This window comes from Dryobates pubescens, chromosome 18 (genome assembly GCF_014839835.1).
Source record: "Dryobates pubescens isolate bDryPub1 chromosome 18, bDryPub1.pri, whole genome shotgun sequence".
NCBI lineage: Eukaryota > Metazoa > Chordata > Aves > Piciformes > Picidae > Dryobates > Dryobates pubescens.
The window spans coordinates 3096586-3115381 of NC_071629.1; the positions used below are offsets into that span (position 1 = coordinate 3096586).

The 18796-nt window shown below is 47.9% G+C and overlaps 2 protein-coding genes across 2 annotated transcripts in view; both read right to left on the reverse strand.

Moving 5' to 3' along the window:
• Positions 1-18796, reverse strand: part of SH3BGRL (SH3 domain binding glutamate rich protein like) — a 121701-nt gene that overhangs the window by 24113 nt on the left and 78792 nt on the right. The gene's annotated exons all lie outside the window — the stretch shown is intronic.
• The window catches only part of LOC104297021 (sodium/hydrogen exchanger 2), a 33647-nt gene continuing 19264 nt past the window's right edge, over positions 4414-18796 (reverse strand). Inside the window, 7 exon segments of the mRNA XM_054169312.1 lie at positions 4414-5325; positions 6915-6987; positions 11925-12059; positions 13899-14010; positions 14811-14975; positions 16240-16310; positions 18673-18762. Coding sequence (XP_054025287.1) covers positions 5177-5325; positions 6915-6987; positions 11925-12059; positions 13899-14010; positions 14811-14975; positions 16240-16310; positions 18673-18762 — 795 coding nt within the window. The 3' untranslated portion in view covers positions 4414-5176.

An 18796-nucleotide genomic window follows, 5' to 3' on the forward strand; every position in this document is an offset into this window, starting at 1 on the left:
TGGGGGGGTGGGGGGGTGCTGGGGGAAATTGAAATCACAGCAAAAATTCAAGTTCTGCTTTCCTAACCTTAGCCTAAGTCATGCCCTGTTCTAAGGAAGCAGGATAGATGAAGATGTTGGTTTCCTTCTCCTGTGGGATTGTGTGTTGCCAAATTAATTTCCAAATCAGTTTAATAGTTAAAGTTAACCATGAACATATGGGTATCTCAGAGAAGCTGCACACTGGTTAGGGAAATGAAACTGGAGAGGCTTGGGTGAAATTTTGACTACACTTCCAGCCAACTGTTGAGGCATATGGACTGATGAATGTGCTCACTCTTCTTCTCTGAGCACAATAGACTTTCAATTATAATGATTTATTCTACCCTCTGCATTGTTCTTCCTTAAATATTGCAAGGATAGTTTTTAAATAATATATTAGACCTCCCTTGCTTGCTGTCACAGAGCTGCTGTTTGTTTAACCTAACTGTGAGCACGTGAGGCACCCCAGGAGATCCAGGGAAGAGGTCTTTGCTCAGAGAAGTCCCCATGCTGAGACCTGGGGAAAGGAGAGGTAAGACAGGCTGCAAACTTACCATCATAAAAAGACAAAACTCAGCCACAGTCCCCTGAGTTAGAGCTAGAGTGGCACTGTGAGGGGCAAGAGTGCCAGCAGGGCAGATGTTGCATCTGGCACGGTGGGGCTTGACAGGGCTCTGGGCAGCCCGACCTAGTTGAGGATATCCCTGCTGACTGCAGAGGGAGTTGGACTAGATGACCTTTGGAGGTCCCTTCCAACCCAGACCATTCTGTGATTCTAAGCATGAGCAAGGCAGCAGAGAGCTGCAGGACAGGGCCAGCAGGTCATCTCAAAGGTTAGGTTCTCATCTTGGTTGGTTGCTGAAATGGCAGAGGCCTGTTTTGCAGCTCATGCCACAAGTGTGTAAAATTGAAGTGCAGAGTGGACAGTTGTGTGCTTGGAAAGCCAAGGAGCAGTGCACAGCTCCACGTCTGTGGCCCTGCTCTGCAGTCAGCTGTACTCAGCCGTGCTATCCTCATGCTCACGACTTAGCACAGGCTGCCATTTGGAAGCTGGCCTCAGCAATTCCCAGTCCCATTGGCAGGAAAACCCTGGTGTGGCTGAGGCAGACCATTGCTGGTGCCCAGCCTTGGCTCTTCATGAGTTGTTATGTGCCCAGTCAAACAGTTTGCAGATTCTTATGCTGAGGAAATGGGAATTGAGTTTGCAAGGTCAAAACTCACCTCTCCATGCAGTGAGCTTTGGCACAGTCCAGCACGTGCTCATCACCATCAGGATCTGAAAGATTCCTGGACGGGATGGACAATGAGACCATGCCCAGGGCAGCTGCTCCAGCAGCATGTGGTGGGACAGCTAATGCAGGTGATGGAGCTGCAGCCCCCTTATGTTTCCTTTTCTTCAGCTTGATTATTTGGTGTAATTAGGTATCAATCCCATTGCATCCAGCCAGATCAGAAGGTGCTGGGGTCTACCAGAAGAGCAAATTCTTTCATCCCCACTCACCCAGGGTTCACCTCCCCCGTGCACTACCCTTACTTCTTTATTTCCTAGATGCAATTTTACAAACAGATGTGACCTCAGGCATGCCCTCAGAGACTTCCCCAAGACCCTTTGGAGATCTCCTACCTTATCATGCTGGAGCTTACCCTGCTGATTTGCCACGCTCTGGAAGATGTTCTCCATCACACTTCTTTAGATGAATCTCTCTCTTGGGTCTCTGCTTTTACCATTGTCCTCACAGACCTCAGAACAAAAAGAAACCAAGGAGATCAAAACCATCCAGATCACAACAAGGGCTACCCAGCTTTGCCTTGGAAATGTCACCAAACATCTCTGGATGGTTTTTTCCAAAGAACAACCCCTCTGTATAAACTGTGCAGGAAGGGAGAGAAACAGACACCCACGTTGACTTTGACCCCTTTAACTCTGCATTAAACCAATACTCACTGGTTCCTCTCCATCTCGTGCTCCATTTTCATCTCTCCAGTCTACATGTCTCTTGGAAGAAGCACATAAGCCTGGATGCTGAAAGATCCTTAGTGGTTCTTAGGAGGTTGAATAACCCTTGGTACTTGATGTCAGGAGAGTTGGTGGGGGGGGAAGGCTGAAATTTGCTTCACTTGGTTCTTAAGTGTTGCTGGTACTTTCCAGGATTAAGCCATTCTAATCTCCTTAAGCAGTCGTGGAATAAAACAAACAGAAGTGTGGTGTTTTTTCCTGCTCAGAATGAAAATAAAAAGCAGCCCACATGCTGAACACAAATGCTGCTTGGAGCTGGCAGCGAGAGGGAGATTTATAGCCTGATTTTTTCAACGTGGCTTCTTGATCGATGTGCCCAGAGGTAGCTTTTGGGCTCCCACTTGGCCCTGGAGTTCGTCCCCACCAGTAGCAACTTTTTGCCTCTTTTAACCTTAACTTTCAAAAGCCTCCTGTAAACTTCCAGAGTAAGCACAGAAGCAGCAGCTCTCTGAACTACCAAAGGAATCAAACTGATGCAATTTACTTCCACAGAAGCATGCAATATTCAATGATACACTGAATCCATGTTTTTAACACTTTTTAAAGGACTAAAACCCTGGAAAGAATTAATTAGGCATGCTCTGAAGCCTGAGCATTTAACAGTTTTCCACTCGCTTGTAGAATTTTAAGACCACCAACACTGGATACTGGCAAAGATTATCAAAGGTATTCTGGGCTAAAATTCATCCTAGTCAGAGGGCCTGGCCACTAAGCAGCTGGAAAATACTTCATGAAGGCTTTAGCCAGGCTATTATATTTTTTAAAGAAACTTGAAGGAGAAATCCATAGTATCTAGGAGGTTAAATTTAGGGCAGAGTGACTCACTGGGAAAGTATGTACCACACAGAACATTGTCTTCACTGCAGATCAAGCAGAGAAGTATTTAGGGGCACTGCAAAGCAGGGTTGAAAGGGATTAACAGGCTGGGGTCTGTTGAAGGATCCACGAGCAACAGGGACATGGGGCTGCCTGGAGTAGCTTCTGCAGCCAGGAGCCACCACAGCACACACTTGGAGCCGAGCGACATTTGGAATTGCCAGAAGCTGGCAGGTGCCAGCATCAAAATTCCTCATTTTGCTAAAATGAGATCAAAATGCTCTATTAAAAATAAATTAATAAAGCAAGCAAGGTGGTGGTTGCTTTTTTCCACATCAGGTGGAAGTCCAGGGCTGTTTCCTGGAAGTGTCCTGATTTTAACAACATGGCAGGGAACTCGTTTTACATGATGAGGAACTCAGAGAAACATCATTATCTGAGCACCAGTGCCCAGAAGTGTGATGGATGCTGTACATGACAATGAGGAAACAGACATCCAGGTATTTTGGTCAAGAGCAAGACACTTCAGAAGCCAAAAGGAAAACAAACAACAACAACAACAAAACCCTCAAACCAACCAACCAGCCAAAACCAACAAAATGAAGCAAGAATTGACCAAGAGATTGATCCATTTTCTATTCTTGGTCAAAAGAAAATTGATCTTGATTAAAAACTTCTTGGCAAGCAAGTTGGTTTATTCTCTTTTTTAGCTCTCCAGCTATGGAATAAAAAGGCCTCATCTCAGTAAATCTTTCTGTAATTATTTACTGTGCAGAACTCAAGGAGAAATTGAACTGCAGGTGACCAGCGAACATTTCAACCCCAGGCAGCTAAGCATCTTCAGGTTCAGCACTATTTCTCCTCCCACTTGTACAGAACTGCTCGTGCCAATAAACAGACCCTTTTTCTCATTCATTACCACCACTTGCCTTGCTCATGGTCTTGTGATCACTGAGCAGAGGTTGCCCAAGGCAGATCTGAATGTGACACTGTTCACAGTGGGTATGGTATGCTGGAAAGACACCCCTGTGTGTCACCAGCTACCACTGATGCCATAGAATCATAGAATCAATAAGGCTGGAAAAGACCTCAAAGATCATCAAGTCCAACTTGTCACCCAAGACCTCATGACTACTAAATCATGGCACCAAGTGCCACGTCCAATCCCCTCTTGAACACTGGTGAGCCTGTTAGGGATGCAAGGAGATGACAACTCTTAGGTTGATCTTTTAACACAGCACATTTAATTGAAGTAGAAATGGAGTACAATACAACCCAGCACATTCCAAGGTGGGCAGTTTTCAAGCAAAGTGTAGACAAATTCACATGACTCCCATCCAAGAGGGATTAAAGTTTCAATGAAGTACCTGAAGAAGACAATGGACTTATACTAAAATGAATAAATAGGTCTACATGTGTGTATAGACACATCAAATACACAGACAAGGCTAAAAGATCCAGGGTTTATTTACAATGAGGCAACCAGCAGGTCAAAGGGAGGTTTTCCTGGCTCCTCTATTCTGCCCTAATGAGGCCACATCTGGAATACTGCATCCACTTCTGGAGTTCCCAGCTCAAGAGAGACAGGGAACTACTAGAGAGAGTCCAGTGGAGGCTACAAAGATGCTAAGGGGACTGGAGCATCTCTGTGACAAGGCAAGGCTGAGAGCCCCGGGGCTGTTTAGAAAAGAGCAGACTGAGAGGGGATCTGATCAATGCTGATCAATATTTAAAGGAAGAGGGTCAAGAGGATGGAGCCAGACTCTTTCCAGTAGTGCCAAGCAATAGGACAAGTGGTAAGACACAATGCCTTATTTAACTACATGATTTAATTCTGGCCTTAATGTGATTGATGCTCATAGTCAGAGCCCATCAGCTCCTGAGGAGCAGAAGAGATCTTCTGTAATTTCTGCTGTCTTTCCTGGTGGCATGCTCCATCCCCTAATAAGCCCCTCCTTGAGATTAGAAAGTTTTTTTCCTAACATATAATCTAAATGCTCCCTGCTGGTTTCTCTATCCCTGCTGACAGAGAAGATCTGATATCTCACCTTATTAAAACATCCTTTCTTGCAGTTGTAGACAATTTCAGCAATTTTCCAGACTGAACAGACTAATTTTTAACTAGACATTTCACAGAAATCCTCTCTCAGACATCACCTCACATTGCTGGTGCTCAGCTGGGCTCCTTCCCCTCGGTTCCTGCCACAAATAAGAGCACACCTTCTGCTGCAAACCACCAGGGATATGTGCCCTAATGCAGCTTATTTACATTATCTACACGTATAGAAGCAGACTCAGATCCCTGTTGGACAGCCAGCAGCATCAGTGGTGCTTTTCCATCTCCCAGGTCAGCTCTTTCTCCACGTCTCTCCTCCTGCTCCTGGGGGCAGCGCTGGGCTGCGGCGGGGGGATGGCGCACACCGACTTGGAGCGGTTCTGTTTCACCTCCCGAACCTGCTCTGCATTCCCCACTGTGGCAAGAGAGAAAACACCAACCTGGCTGAGAATTGATCTCCTCTGGGCATCAACAGGAATGAAAAACTATTTAGGGGAAGGGACATTTTACAAGGGCTTGTTGTGATAGGATGAGGGGCAATGGCTTTAGGGCTTGAGGACTGGACTTCAGGAAGGAATTTTTTACAGTGAGGGTGGTGAGACACTGGAACAGGTTGCCCAGGGAGGTTGTGAATGCCCCCTCCCTACAGACCTTAAAGATAATCTCCTTCCAACACCCCTGACATGGGCTGGGACACCTCCCACCAGCCCAGGTTGCTCAAGGCTTCATCCAACCTGGCCTTGAGCACCTCCAGCGAGGAGGCATCCACAGCCCCCCTGGGCAACCTGTTCCAGTGTCTCCCCACCCTCACTGTAAAGAATTTCTTCCCCATCTCCATTCTAAATCTGTCCTCCTCAAGCTCAAAGCCATTCCCTCCCATCCTATCACTACAAGCCCTCAACCCTGCACCTTAGCCTATCCCAGCCCATACTGGGAGGCATCATTCTTTTTTAGTTACTTCCAACAGGCACTGAATCTTTTCAGTCACCACTTGCACAGTGCTAAAGGTGCTGTGCCTGGTACTGTAAAAATTCAGTGCTCAGTTGCCTGCTGGACATCCTACTGAGCCAATTCTGTTGACAGCTTTGACCAGCTACACTTTGTGCCACTGATATTAAACCATGGGCATCACCTCTTTGTTGTTGTTGAGTGTGAAAAGTGTGCTTTCAGTGCTCTAAAAGCTGAGCTTGGGCTTACAGAAATGTGAGGTCTTGAGCCACTGATCTTGCTGTAACAGATAATCAAAGCAGTCAGTGCTGCTAATGGGGCACTCAAAATGCATTTTAATAACACTTAGCAAGCAAAAAATAAATCTCATTTTTTGGAAGGCATTTGAGAACAAACTTCACATTCTGAAGTATCATTCATTTTCATAAGGTTTGAGTTCATGCATTAGCATCAGTGTAAGCAGAATGATCTGCAGTTGCTGCCAGACCTCTTAGTGCTTGGTGGAATAGGAAGAACATCCCAGTCTCGAATGATTACCTGGCTGGACAAGGCAAACAAAAAAGCTTCATGTAAATTCCTGCACTCCCTGACAGCCTACAGGTAACAAGGAGGTCAAACATCTGGACTGGGACACACTTCTCACTACTCTGGTTCCCAGCACCACCTCTGTCCTCAAGCAGCTGCCTGGAGCACCTTCACACATCCCAGTGCACACTACAACTAGCCTGAGGTCAGGCTGGGATGGGGCACTGGGGCTGGAAAGGCTCCTGGCTCTGTTTGCTCATTCATGATGCTCATCTAAGGAGCCCTGCTTTGATGCCCCAGCAGCCACCAGCCTGCAACACGCAGCCCAAATCTTCCTGCTGCTGCCTGTAACCAGGGAGGGAGGAGAGAAAGCTTGGCCTTGGCTGTCTCCTCAACCCCAGTCCTGCAACAGACACGCCATGGAGCTCAGCACATTCTCTCTGTCGTGTGCTGGACCATCACATGGGGATGGGGCAGGGTGAGCAGGGGAGGCAGGTAGTCACCACCAGCACCCACCAGCTCCCATCTTACCAGTGAAGGAGCGGCACAGCTTGGGCTGCATGCTGGAGTCACTCTGCGTTGAGTAGGAGTCCTCCTTCTGTGACTAAAGAAGAAAAGGACTTCAATGCATTTGTGAGGCTGATAGCAAGTCTGCTAATGACACCCCACCTTCAGAAACAAGCCCTCTGCAAGCCCCAAGGTTTCTCTGTCCACTGGTTTTATTTTTGCCAAAGGAAACACAAAGAGCTGTTGCTAAACCCAGACCAAATAGATGCAGGGAATATTTACAGACAATGATTTGTTTTGGGTTGGCAGAAGAGGTCTGAACTCTCCAGGAGCAATCTGGTAGAAGGAGCAGCCCTGGAGCAGGGGGAACAGGACAGAGGAGTATAGAAGGCAAAGCCCATCCCCAGGACATGGACATTTCTCACCTTGGCCATTGCCCACCTTGGCTGCAGGCCAAGGAGGCAGGCAATGAACTTGCAGTAATGAGGTCCCTGTCCTTTCACTCCAGCGCTAATCTCCACCCTTCAGGAAAAATAAAACCAAATCAAATCAGGTAGCACAATGCTGCCTGAATTGTTCAGTGCTTCTTTAAACTGGGAATAAGTCTCTCGTGGCGCTGGGATTTGGCACCTCAGTCCAGAAAGCCAGGCTGCCAAAATAACTCTGGACACCTCCCAGCCCGGCTTGCTGTTTTGTTTCGGCTCGCTCCCCTCCCTCCCCTAACGAGGACCGATGCCCTCCATCCCTTGTTCACACTTTTATTGACCATTTCCCTAACAATGCCTTCCCAGCTCCAGCAGCAGCGGCCGGCTCCCTGGAAAGCCATTCCCAGGGGCGGTTAGGGATTCGCAGAGCATGCTCCATGAAAGGGCTCCGGCGTAATTACCAAAGGCAGTGTGTCATTTACGCACATGGCTTACAGGCAGCTCCAAATAAGCTCCTTCTGGGGGGAGTGCACTCATGTTTTGGCAGAAGAAAAGAGGACAAAGTTGCCTGGCTACAGGTGCGAGGATTTTCTGGGTGCTCGGTGGTGAATTAAAGCTATCCTGGGTCTCAGAGAGCTCCCTGCCAGCCCGGGCGGTGTTGGATCCTTGCCGAAAAGACAGCAAGCCCAGAATCCGGACAGCCTGCAGAGCCAGCCTGATGCACAGCTCCAGGAAGCCGCAGCCTTCGGCAGGAATTTTGTCCTTAGGCAGAGGAAGGAGAACTTTCTGCTGGAAATAGATAGTCTTGGGGTTAATCCTCTGGGCTACGATTCAGATCTGAAGTCACCTTGTAGTCTTGCCAAGGGTTTTCTGCCTGGTGTAAGCCATTTAACCTGCACCGTTGGCTCAGCAGGGATGAGGATTGTCCTTTTCTTCCCTCCGCCTTCCCTGGTAGCTGCCAAACCTTTCCTTGGCAGGGTCTTCTGATGCAACCTGAGAGTCATCTCAGGGTGAATCTGTCAAAGCAAAGGTAGGCACCTGAAGTGCACTAGACCCCTAAAGCCACCCAGGTTAGAGGGAAGAGCTGATTCACCCCAGCAGAAGCCAGGGGTGTCCATGGCCCGGTGCCTGTCCCAGTGAGCACGCTGGTTTCTCCACATTGACTGGGGAAGGATTGTCCATCAGGTGAGATGAGCTTCACTCCTGGCTTCTCCTCAGCCTGGTGGAGCCACAAGGCTACAGAAAGATGCCCTCCCAGATGCACCTTCATGACTGATACATGAAGCAAAAACAACCAGCACCTAATAAATCATGAGATGAATCTAACTGAGCTGCAACAACTTCACATTTTAAGAGCCAAAGACTAAAAAAAAAAAGCTCCACTAAAGAAGAAAAATATATATGCAGCCAGGCAGTGAGCAGGAAAAGCAGAGTTTCTACTGATCCAAAGGGATTCTTTAATCATTCTCTCAGCTCAGAACACCCAACTGATGGAATGTACCACCAAAGCTTTTTGCAAACAGACCGGCAGCAGAAGACATACAGCGTTTCAGCAGCACCAGAGGGCTTCCACCGGCTCGAAGTTTGCTTCGCAGTTGCCGGTGCCGTCGGGTTTGCAAACACAGTTGTAATGCTTCCATCTCGTGGTGAAGTGCAGAATAGAAACGTGTCTGCCATGAGAATGTTGATTTCTGGAGGTTTTTTTCCCCTTTTCTTTGCTGACTCAAAACCTGGAAGGCCAAAGCCTTCCCTTTGGGACTACAAAAGATGGAGCATCTGACGGGCAGAAAATCTCCAGCACTAACCAGCTCTATTTTTCATTCATCTCTTCTGAAAGAGGAAGATGCCATTTGCTTGTCAACTTGGCATGAAACTGAACCTGAGAGGCTTAATCCCCACCCCCAAAGTTAAAATATTAAGCTGCTTTTAATGGGCTGTTATCTACTTTTTAGCACAGTGTTCCTTCCTTCTACTGACAAATCCTGCAATCTGTCCTCCTACAGCACAAAGCAACAGCGTTCACCCACCCTCCCGCCTCGTGTTACTGTTCCAGGGCTCTGCTGGAACATTACCCCACCACTTTGGGGTATTGCCTTCTTTCTACTTGCAACAAAATCCCAGAATCCCCACAGCAAGGCTTGGAAGTGACCTCTGGAGATCATCCAGTCCAACCCCCCTGCTCAGTCAGGGTCACCCACAGCAGGTTGCCCAGGATCACAACGTCCAGGTGGGTTTAGAATCTCTCCAGAGAAGGAGACTCCACAACCTCTCTGGGCAGTCTGGGCCAGGGCTCTGATACTCTCACAGCAAAGAAGCTTTTCCTCATGTTTCAATGGAACCTTCTGTGGTTTGGTTTGTAGCCACTGTCCTTTGTGTTGTTGCTGGGCACCACTGAAAACAGTCTGGCCCCTTCCTCTTGCCCTCTGCCCTTTAGCTATTGATGAACACTGAGAAGATCCTCTCTCATCTTGCTCTTCCTCAGGTTTAACAGCCCCAGATCTCTCAGCCTTTCCTCATAATGAAGAAAATGAGGAAGCTTTTAAAACATTAACAGATAAGCTGCTGACCATACACACACCACACCTGACTTTTCCTTTTGGGTGCAGGGGATGCTGCTTGGGCTTAGAGTCACCCTTACAGATGTCAGTGGCATCAGCTCCCAGGGCTTCACTCCCATCTGCTTCACTCAGCCTGGCAGAAGGCAAGTGTAGCTGCTGTAGAGAGGTGTGATCAGCCCCAACAAATGACTCCTCTGTGTGTTCAGCATCAAACTGGCATTTTGCATCATCCAGAGGAACACTGGCCAGCCACCATCCATGAGTCAGTGCAGAGACAGAATCAATTCTGCAGCTTCTGCTATTTCCTCCCCCCAGTATTCTGTGCCCTGAATGTCCAGCCGTAAGCATTCAAAGGGAAAAGAGAAATGGTCTCCCCCAAAGTGCTAAATTGCCTCCCAAATGCACCACACAGGAGCAACAGTGAAGGGGAGAGCAGGAGCAGAAGGGTTAACAATCAAATGTCCTTAAAGTGTGTAACGTCGTGCTCAAAATCAGCCCTAGTTTGATGCTGTTCTTTTGAAGTTTAATTATACCAAATGTTCTACAGGAACATGCCATGTTCTTGCCTATCTATTTTGAATTGTAAGTACCAATCAGCATGTAAATGATCAAATTAAATCTTCTAAGTTGTTTGCCAGAGCTGGAACACCTTTCTGTGAATGAAGGGCTGAGAAGCAGCAGCAGCAGCAGCATTTGGTGGGTTGCTGCCGTGCTGGATGGGCTCTTCAGTGACTGCCATTTGAACAGAGAAATGGGAGTGGAAGAAAGCCTGTGGCAGTCCTGAGTTCTTGTGCTGTCATGGAAAATTACTGTCTAAATAAAGAAAGACAAATTATTTCTTTTTAAAAGGTCATTCTGTTCTCCTAAGTGAGGGAACATTGCTGCCCAGATTAGAGACCACGACTTGCACTTGGGCAGTGCTTTAGCTGAAGCCATCACATCCTTAGGTTCAGACAAGTGAGTGAAATTTAGGGATGGCTCAGCAATCACTGCTGATGACCTGGAGGTTTGGGGGCAAGATATTAACGAGGCTGATTGCTTTTCCTCTAAAGCAAGAGTTGCAGAGGATGGGAGGAATTGAAAAGTCCAAGCCTCCTCCTCATGCACTATTCCTGGCCCATTTTGTCTTTCCGTGGGGGAATGTTGGCTCAGAGCCTCTCACTGATTTCCAAGGAAGTCAGCAAAAGTCTTCACCAACTACAGACATTGTATTTACCTTGCTTCTCTTCTAATTCAGAACATAACCAACGTGGAGCTGTGCCAGCAGTAAATTTGGACTCAGAGTGGTTCTCCCAGGAATCTGGTGTCTAGCACATCCTTCTATTTTACTTTCTTCAGAGAATCATAGAATGATTTGGGTTGGAAAGAACCTTAGAGATCATCTAGTTGCAAGCCCCCAGAAAGGAAAATAAAAAGACTTTATTGCCACCAGTCTGCCCAGAAATGTAGCTGCTTTTAAACCCCAAACCCTCACCTTCAGAATAAACAAGAAAGCTCACAATCATGCTTCTGTGCTTTGAAAAGAGGTGGGAAGGGTAAGGATCAAACACTGAAGAGTCTCAAATATTTACAGTCCATCTGGGCCCATGGACAATGGGTGAAATGAATCCCTGCCTTCCACAAAATCTCTCAGAAATGCAAACAGGGGCAAACCAGACCTCTGAACCTCTGAATCCAGAGGGTGAAGCCAAATGAGTAACATTTGCTCCTAGCAAGGATGGAAGCCTATGTTCACAAAGCACCAACAGTGCTGCATGCAGGATGGCCCGAGCTGGTTGTCAGCTGCTGGGGTTGGTTTTAATTTTGCCTCTGTGTTTTCTGGAAAGCAATTCAGGATTGAGAGAGGCTTTTTCTTCTCATTTTGAGGCAAGAGGATTTGTCTTTCAAAGGAAGCACCACCAGCAACTAACAGCACTATTGCTAGTGCCTGTCATACCTGCTGTTGTAGTGTTACCCTTTCTTAAAGGCACAGCCTAAACTGTCACACCTGCCCAGGGAAAGCAGCCCACACGTGGCCTCTGCAGATCCAAGCTCTCCTTGCTCCCTCTTACCTCCTTCCTGGAACTGGTTGTATCAGCCCCGCTCAGCTCCAGGCGCAGGCCCCTGTGCCGGAGGATCAGGATCTCCTTGGCATGCTCCACAGGCTCTGTCTCTCCAGGAAGGGTGTGCCTGTTGTATGCTGGCCCCTGCACATTGCATCACAGAATCAATGTTAGGGGCTGGAAAGGACCTTGAAAGATCATCTAGTCCAACCCCCCTGCAGGATCATCTATACCAGATCACACTGGAATGCATCTAGCTAGGAGACTCCACAACCCCTCCCCGGGCAACCTGTTCCAGGGAAAAAACATTTCTTCACATTTCCATGGAACTTCCTATGCCTCAACCTCCACTACCACCTCTTGTGCTGTCATTGGGCATCACCCAGCAGAGCCTGGTTTCAGCCTCTTGGCACTCACCCTGCACATCTTTACAAACATCTCAGTCTCCTCCTCTCCAAGATAAAGAACCCTCAGCTACCTCTGTCTCTCCTCATAAGGAAGATGTTCCACTCTCCTAATCATCTCTGTGGCTCTGAGCTGGACTCTTTCAAGCAGTTCCCTGAGATCCTTCCTGCACTGAGTGGCCCAGAACTGGACACAATACTCCAGATGCAGCCACAGCAGGGCAGAGTAGAGGGGAAGAACCTCTCTCGACCTACTAACCACAGCCCTTCTAATACACCCCAGTGTATCAGAGACTGTGGTTGCAGGTGGGACCATCCCTCCTTCCACAGCATCATCCCTTCACCAGTGCCTGTGGCTTCCAGGGTCCTGCAACTACCCCATGCAACCATCCTGCCTACTTCTGGGGATAAACTGAGCTACCCATGTACGAGAGATGGGGATGGAGGGAAAGAGCCAAAGAAGGAAGATGAGACTCCAAACCCTGCTTCATGCAGAACCGCCCCAGCAGGCACTAAATGACAAGACCAAGGCACATCTATGAGTCCAGGTGACACAACCAACCTAGTGCAACTACTCTGTGTGAGGTGCCTTCAGCCTCAGGGCCTCTTCCCAGCCTTCCAATATCATATACAAACCATGTGAACAACAGGAACCATAAATCCTGCTTCAAAAGCCATAAACCAACAAAGTCAAATCTCCCAGTGACATCAGTCAGGGTTGGGATAACTCAGTTGCTGCGAGGGGTGAGGCTGGATTGAGTAAGTGCAAACAGGAGGTATGCCTTCATCTTTACCCCAGTCACCATTTCTACTGGTTTCCTCCTAGTCTTAACTAGCTGCTTCTTTCTGGGCACGAGGGGGTGGTGGATCCCTGTGTGCTGATCTGCCCACGCCAGCTGCATCCCCAAGGACTCAGCATTTCGTGTGTAATCCCTAAAACAAAGGCTTAAGGTGGATTTGAAGGATCAGGCTGCATGTATCACCACGTGAACAGCAATTACAGCTTGCAGTCCTGGGTGCTGTGTAAAACCTCAGGCAGATTATTCACCAGTTATTCTGTAAACAGCAAGTGGGTTCTGTGCTGTTTGCCAGTGGAATCAGTTTCATGGCAAAACCGCTGAGCAGTTTCAGAACCTCTGCAGATGATTTTTTTTCCCTCACAGCTCACTCCCTGAACTCTCTTCCAGGGGGAAAAAAACACAATGTGAGGATAACTCCCTTCCTGCTTTGCCCCATAGGTAACCAGGAGCTGCTGCAACTGCCGGATCTGCAAACCTGCTGCCTGCAGATCCATGTGCTCCTCCTTTCTCCTTTCTGGTTCTGGGTACTGATGCCTAAAATACTTCATGAAATTATAGGCTGACTGGGTGAACCTTTCAAAAGCTGTCATGCTGCAAACAGAAATGTGCCACTGACTTGGAAACTGGATCTGGCTTCACACAGCCAACTATTCTCTGCTCACAAAGAGACATCATTAGTAATTATGTAAATATTCATAACATCTGCTCAGGCTGTTAGGATAAGGGAGATATATTTTGTTATTGGGCATCTAAAATACAGATGGAGGGAAGGGTTATACCGTTCTCCTCGTTCGGTACAGGTTCCTTGCCAATATTTCCTGTATGTTGTCCAGGATGTCCAGATTCAGAGTATCCTCCAGTTTGCTCTCTGCTATGACAGCCCTGTTGTTGCTGGAAAAAAAACACCAAAACACAAACCACCACCAAAGCAGAATGCCTTATCTTGGAAGATACACAGCAGGACAACCAGAGCATCCCCACAGCAGCCCTTTCAGATCCCACCAGCAGCAGCCGTGACCAACACCACCCAGCAGCAGCAGCCATGACCAACAGCTAATCCTTGCAGATGGAGCTCAGTGCAGAAAGAGCATTCAGTACTTGCATCAGAGCTGTGCCATCCACGTGCCTCTTGGTAACTAAAGGAGCTGTGGCAGAGCAGAACAGTCTGAGAGAGATGAGCTGGCCATTGTGAGACACAAACATTTGACCCTGCTGTCTGAGCTGATGCTCATTCTCCCTGTTGATTCCTTCGGTACGTGTAATGGTGCAAAGCCAGCAAGAAATGTTACAAAACCATCCAAAAATGGTGCAAAGCCATCAGACACACTGGTGCAAAGCCATCAGACACACTGGTGCAAAGCCATCAGACACGCTGGTGCAAGAGCCTCTTTCTCAGAGCACTGTTTCTGTGCAACTAGGGTGGCAGTACAGATGACCTTCCACGCACAAGGTCAGAAACTCTGTTTGCCAGTGCCAGCAGACTGCTCACCCACCTGACCATTTTTCATGCCCACCTTATGTTTTTTTTACAGTGCTCACAGTGCATTTGCCCAAGCTAAGCTGCTCTTTCCCATCAGGGAAGAGCAGAGGAGGCAGAGGAGCTTTTCATAACTGTATTCTGCAAACAGCAAGTAGTTTCTGTGCCCTCAGGAGGGAAGGCTGGGAGGAGTGATGGCAAGGAGAGCACTTACAGCAAGGCTGGGTGAGCTGGGGCATGGGCCAGCTGGCCTGCTTCTGCCAGCTCGATGGCATGCTTCCGCTCCAGCTTCTCGTAGAGCAGCACGATGCTGGACTTCGGCTGGTCGTGTTCTCGAAGCAGGAGCTTCTGCAGGTACTTGCTGTTGAAATATTCTAATCTGTTGGAGAACAACATGGGCTTAGCCTCCTCCCACTGCTCCCCAGTAACCAGAAGGGACCTGAACAAGCCAGCAGGTTCATAGAATCATAGAACAGTTTAGGTTGGAAGGGACCTTTAAAAGACATCCAGTCCAACCCCCCCTGCAGTCAGCAGGGACATCTACAACTAGAGCAGGTTGCTCAGAGGCCCTGGACTCTCCCTTATTCTGTTGTATTCCATTACCTTCTTTCCAGAAACCAATGGTGCAGGAGGTCAGTCCTCAATTATTTCTGCATTACAATACATGAGCTAAGCTATTAAAACTTTGCCAACTGCAAGGCAAACTCCCCCAAGTGCCCAGTTTGTCATGATCTGTACTGCAAGTGCCAAGACTACATTCAGTATCCCTAAGGGATGGCATTTCTAGATTCCCTTTTGATTCATCTCCTCTTGCTTTCTGTTCAATTGCAGCACAGCCTTTGGGAAGGATCCAGCTGGTATCAGATCCTGCCACTCAAGTCTGGCTGTTGTTGGCTGCTCACAAACCTCCTCACGAGGAACCAGGATGTCCTTTAAAAGCAGCGATTCCCATACCCTCTAGTGGCACTTCCAAGCACTGGCATTCCCAAGAACATCCCTGCCAGCTGTATGAACCATGCTCTTTCCCATGAAGTTAGCTGCATCTGTGTCTGCACAGCCGAGGAATTAACCCTGGCAGAGTGCTAGTTGTGGGTTTTATGCTAGTTGTGTTTCCAAAAATCTCTTCCATGTACAGCCTACCAGAACTTCATGAAATTGAGCACTTGGCCACAGAAATCTGTAGAAATCCTCTATAACATTTCAGTCTACCACAAGCAGTTGCCCATCTGAGTGCTGCAAGCTCTCATGTGGTCCTGCTACTTGTGCACACACTGAGCTGGGGTCCTCAGCTCCCAGCTGGCCAGACAGGGAAAGGCTGAAGCCACACAAGCAAGCTGGGGTTGTGCTGGCAGGCACCTTTCCTTTCCAGCAGATGTCTTTGGACAAGAAGGCACAAACACAGCAGGAGAGAAGAAAAGATTCTTTCCAGGGTGAAGTACAACATGGGACCTGCAAGCAGGGAAGTGCTGCCCCAAGAACCTGGCCTCACCTTGGACAGGAAAAGCTGCCCCTCCGCCACCTGCCTTGCGCCACAGGGATGAACAAGGAAGGCTCAGCTGCCCACAGTGGAAACTCAGGGAACACAAACCAGCCTCATTTTTTTTTCTACACATGTACACAGTTGTATTTTGGCAAATCCTTACTTGTCTTTCCAGTAATACTGTCCCCAGTGTCCAGATATATCTTCAATGCCAGCCAGCAGATGATCCAAGAACTAAACAGAAGAGAGGATTTTGCTACACACCGGTTGCATGTCTTGCATATGTGATGAACTCAGGCACAAACATCAAAAGCCAGCTGAGGAAACTGGGGATGCTTTCAGCTCACTACACAGCTCCAGTAAACAAGGGAAGGGGATGTCAGGCCAATTCCCCATCCAGGCACCCACGTGTATCCCTTGGTTCTGGAGCACAATAAGTTGTTCAGCTGTTTGCTTTCAGGTCTGCACAAGCAAAGGATGAGCACCAAGGGAGGTGAATCTGCTCTTTATGATAGGTACAGGAGGGCTGATGTCCTGCATGTCCTGCATATTGGGCCTTGATAAGCAGGACAACTTGTCTCAGGAGATCAGCATCTTCAGGATAGAGATGTAGATAACATCTAAATCATGCTTTGACTTGAATAATGAATGCTGCCTTCCCTCAGACACTTCCCACTGAATTAAATAATTGGCCATATTATGCCTCATACAAAACCATTACTGCTGGTTAACATTACAGTCAGAATTCCAGGCATGTTGATTTCCCCCCCCCCCCCCCCCCCCCCACCTAGAAGTTAAAACTCCAGTTTTCCAAATCATTTTCCCTCCTACCGGCATCTCTAACTGGGAGAAAGCTCTGCTCTGGGTCACTGCCCTTCCACACTTAGCTACCAACATCCCTGGAGCCTCCTCCAGCTCTAACTCTCATCATAATTAATTTTTGTGAGGTCAGAGAGGGAAAAATGTCAGAGTGGTTCACTCAGTCCTGCAGCCTGGTACAGGTTTAGAGTCCTCACGTCGCTATTAGCAGCTGTATGGTCTGAGGACCAGCAAATGAGCCCCACTACTGCTGCTGTTCATCAGTCTTGCCAGCAAGGACATCCTGACCACCTGAATGGAGAAATTAATTTCAGGAAGAAAGCTGCTTCTGGCTCCTGCCTCCCTGATTTCCAACCATCTGCATTGTTACCTTCTCTACTTAACTTAATTGGTACAGGGCCATTTTCAGCTCACATCTCCTAATAAACACATTTCCCGAGATGATTTGCTATTCACACCCTAACAAAAGAAGAAAGTATTCTCTGTTCATGGTAGGAAAAGCCTCTTCAGCCTATTGAACTGTTCTGTTAACCTCAGACAAAGCCCTGTAATACAACCTAATTGTGAGGATGCCAAACAGCTTCTATAAATGTCCTCAGACCTAATGTCTTCATTTCTAGCTACCCAAAAAGATGACAAAATTATTCCTGAAGGAGCCATACCCACCAAAATGTGGCTGGGCATAAACAATCAGATTGAAGCCCACGACTCTACACTGGATGCAGATGCAAAGGCAAAGCCTCAGCGAGGTGTGTAGAGCACCTCCTGGAGCTGACCCACTCTCTGAAGAAGTCCTCTATAATTAGAAAGGCCAACAAGGTTTGGATGGCAAGAGCAAGGTGAATTACAGTTCTCTTTTGGGTTAGGGACTTGGAATGATTTGGGTTGGAAGGAACCTTAAAGATCATCTAGTTCTGACTCCTCTGCCATGAGCAGGGAGACCTTCCACTAGACCAGGTTGCTCAAAGTCTCATCCAGCCTGGCCTTGACCACTTCCAAGGAGGGGGCATCCATGATTTCCAGAAAATAACATCAGATTTGGGGCATATCCAAACTGCTGGTGATGTGCCTGGTGAACACATGAAAGACCCCAACCCTGAAAGCAACCAAGTCTTGGTTGCTGTCACTGTTTCCAGAGACGCAGAAAAGGTGGACAGAGGTTAGAATATAAACATCTGGGCACGTGACCTTATTGCTCTCTACAACTACCTTAAAGGAGGTTGTAGCCAGGTCTGTTCTCCCAGGCAACCAGCACCAGAACAAGAGGTCACAGTCTCAAGCTGTGCCAGGGGAAGTTTAGGCTGGAGGTGAGGAGAAAGTTCTTCACAGAAAGAGTAATTTGCCATTGGAATGTGCTGCCCAGGGAGGTGGTGGAGTCACCCTCACTGGAGGTGTTCAAAAGAGGATTGGCTGTGGCACTTGAAGCCATGGTTTAGTTAGTCATGAGGTGTTAGGTATTAGGTAATAGGTTGGACTTGATGATCTCTGAGGTCTTTTCCAACCTGGTTGATTCTATGACCATCTTCTGTCACCTTTGTGCACCACCTAACACAACATCAGCCTGACTTGACAGCTGCTGCTCCAATGAAAATAACAATTCGTGGTTAGGAAGGTGCACAGAACTTCAGACCTGGAAAGGGACTGGCCTGCAGAGGAGTCAGATAAAACTGCAGGGCTGTCAAGCCCCTGGAGGCACACCAGGTTTCAGAGGACCATATTGCCATCAGCAAAGCACATTGGAATGCCCTGGCCACGTGCTGGTGGATGCACCACTCACCCGGATGTGGATCTGCTCTCCCACTGTAGGAGCACTCTCTCTTTTCCTCTTGACAGCCAACAAGTCAACAAGAGGACGGATGGTCATCCCCTGCAGCACAAGAGAAAATGAGTGACACTTAGAG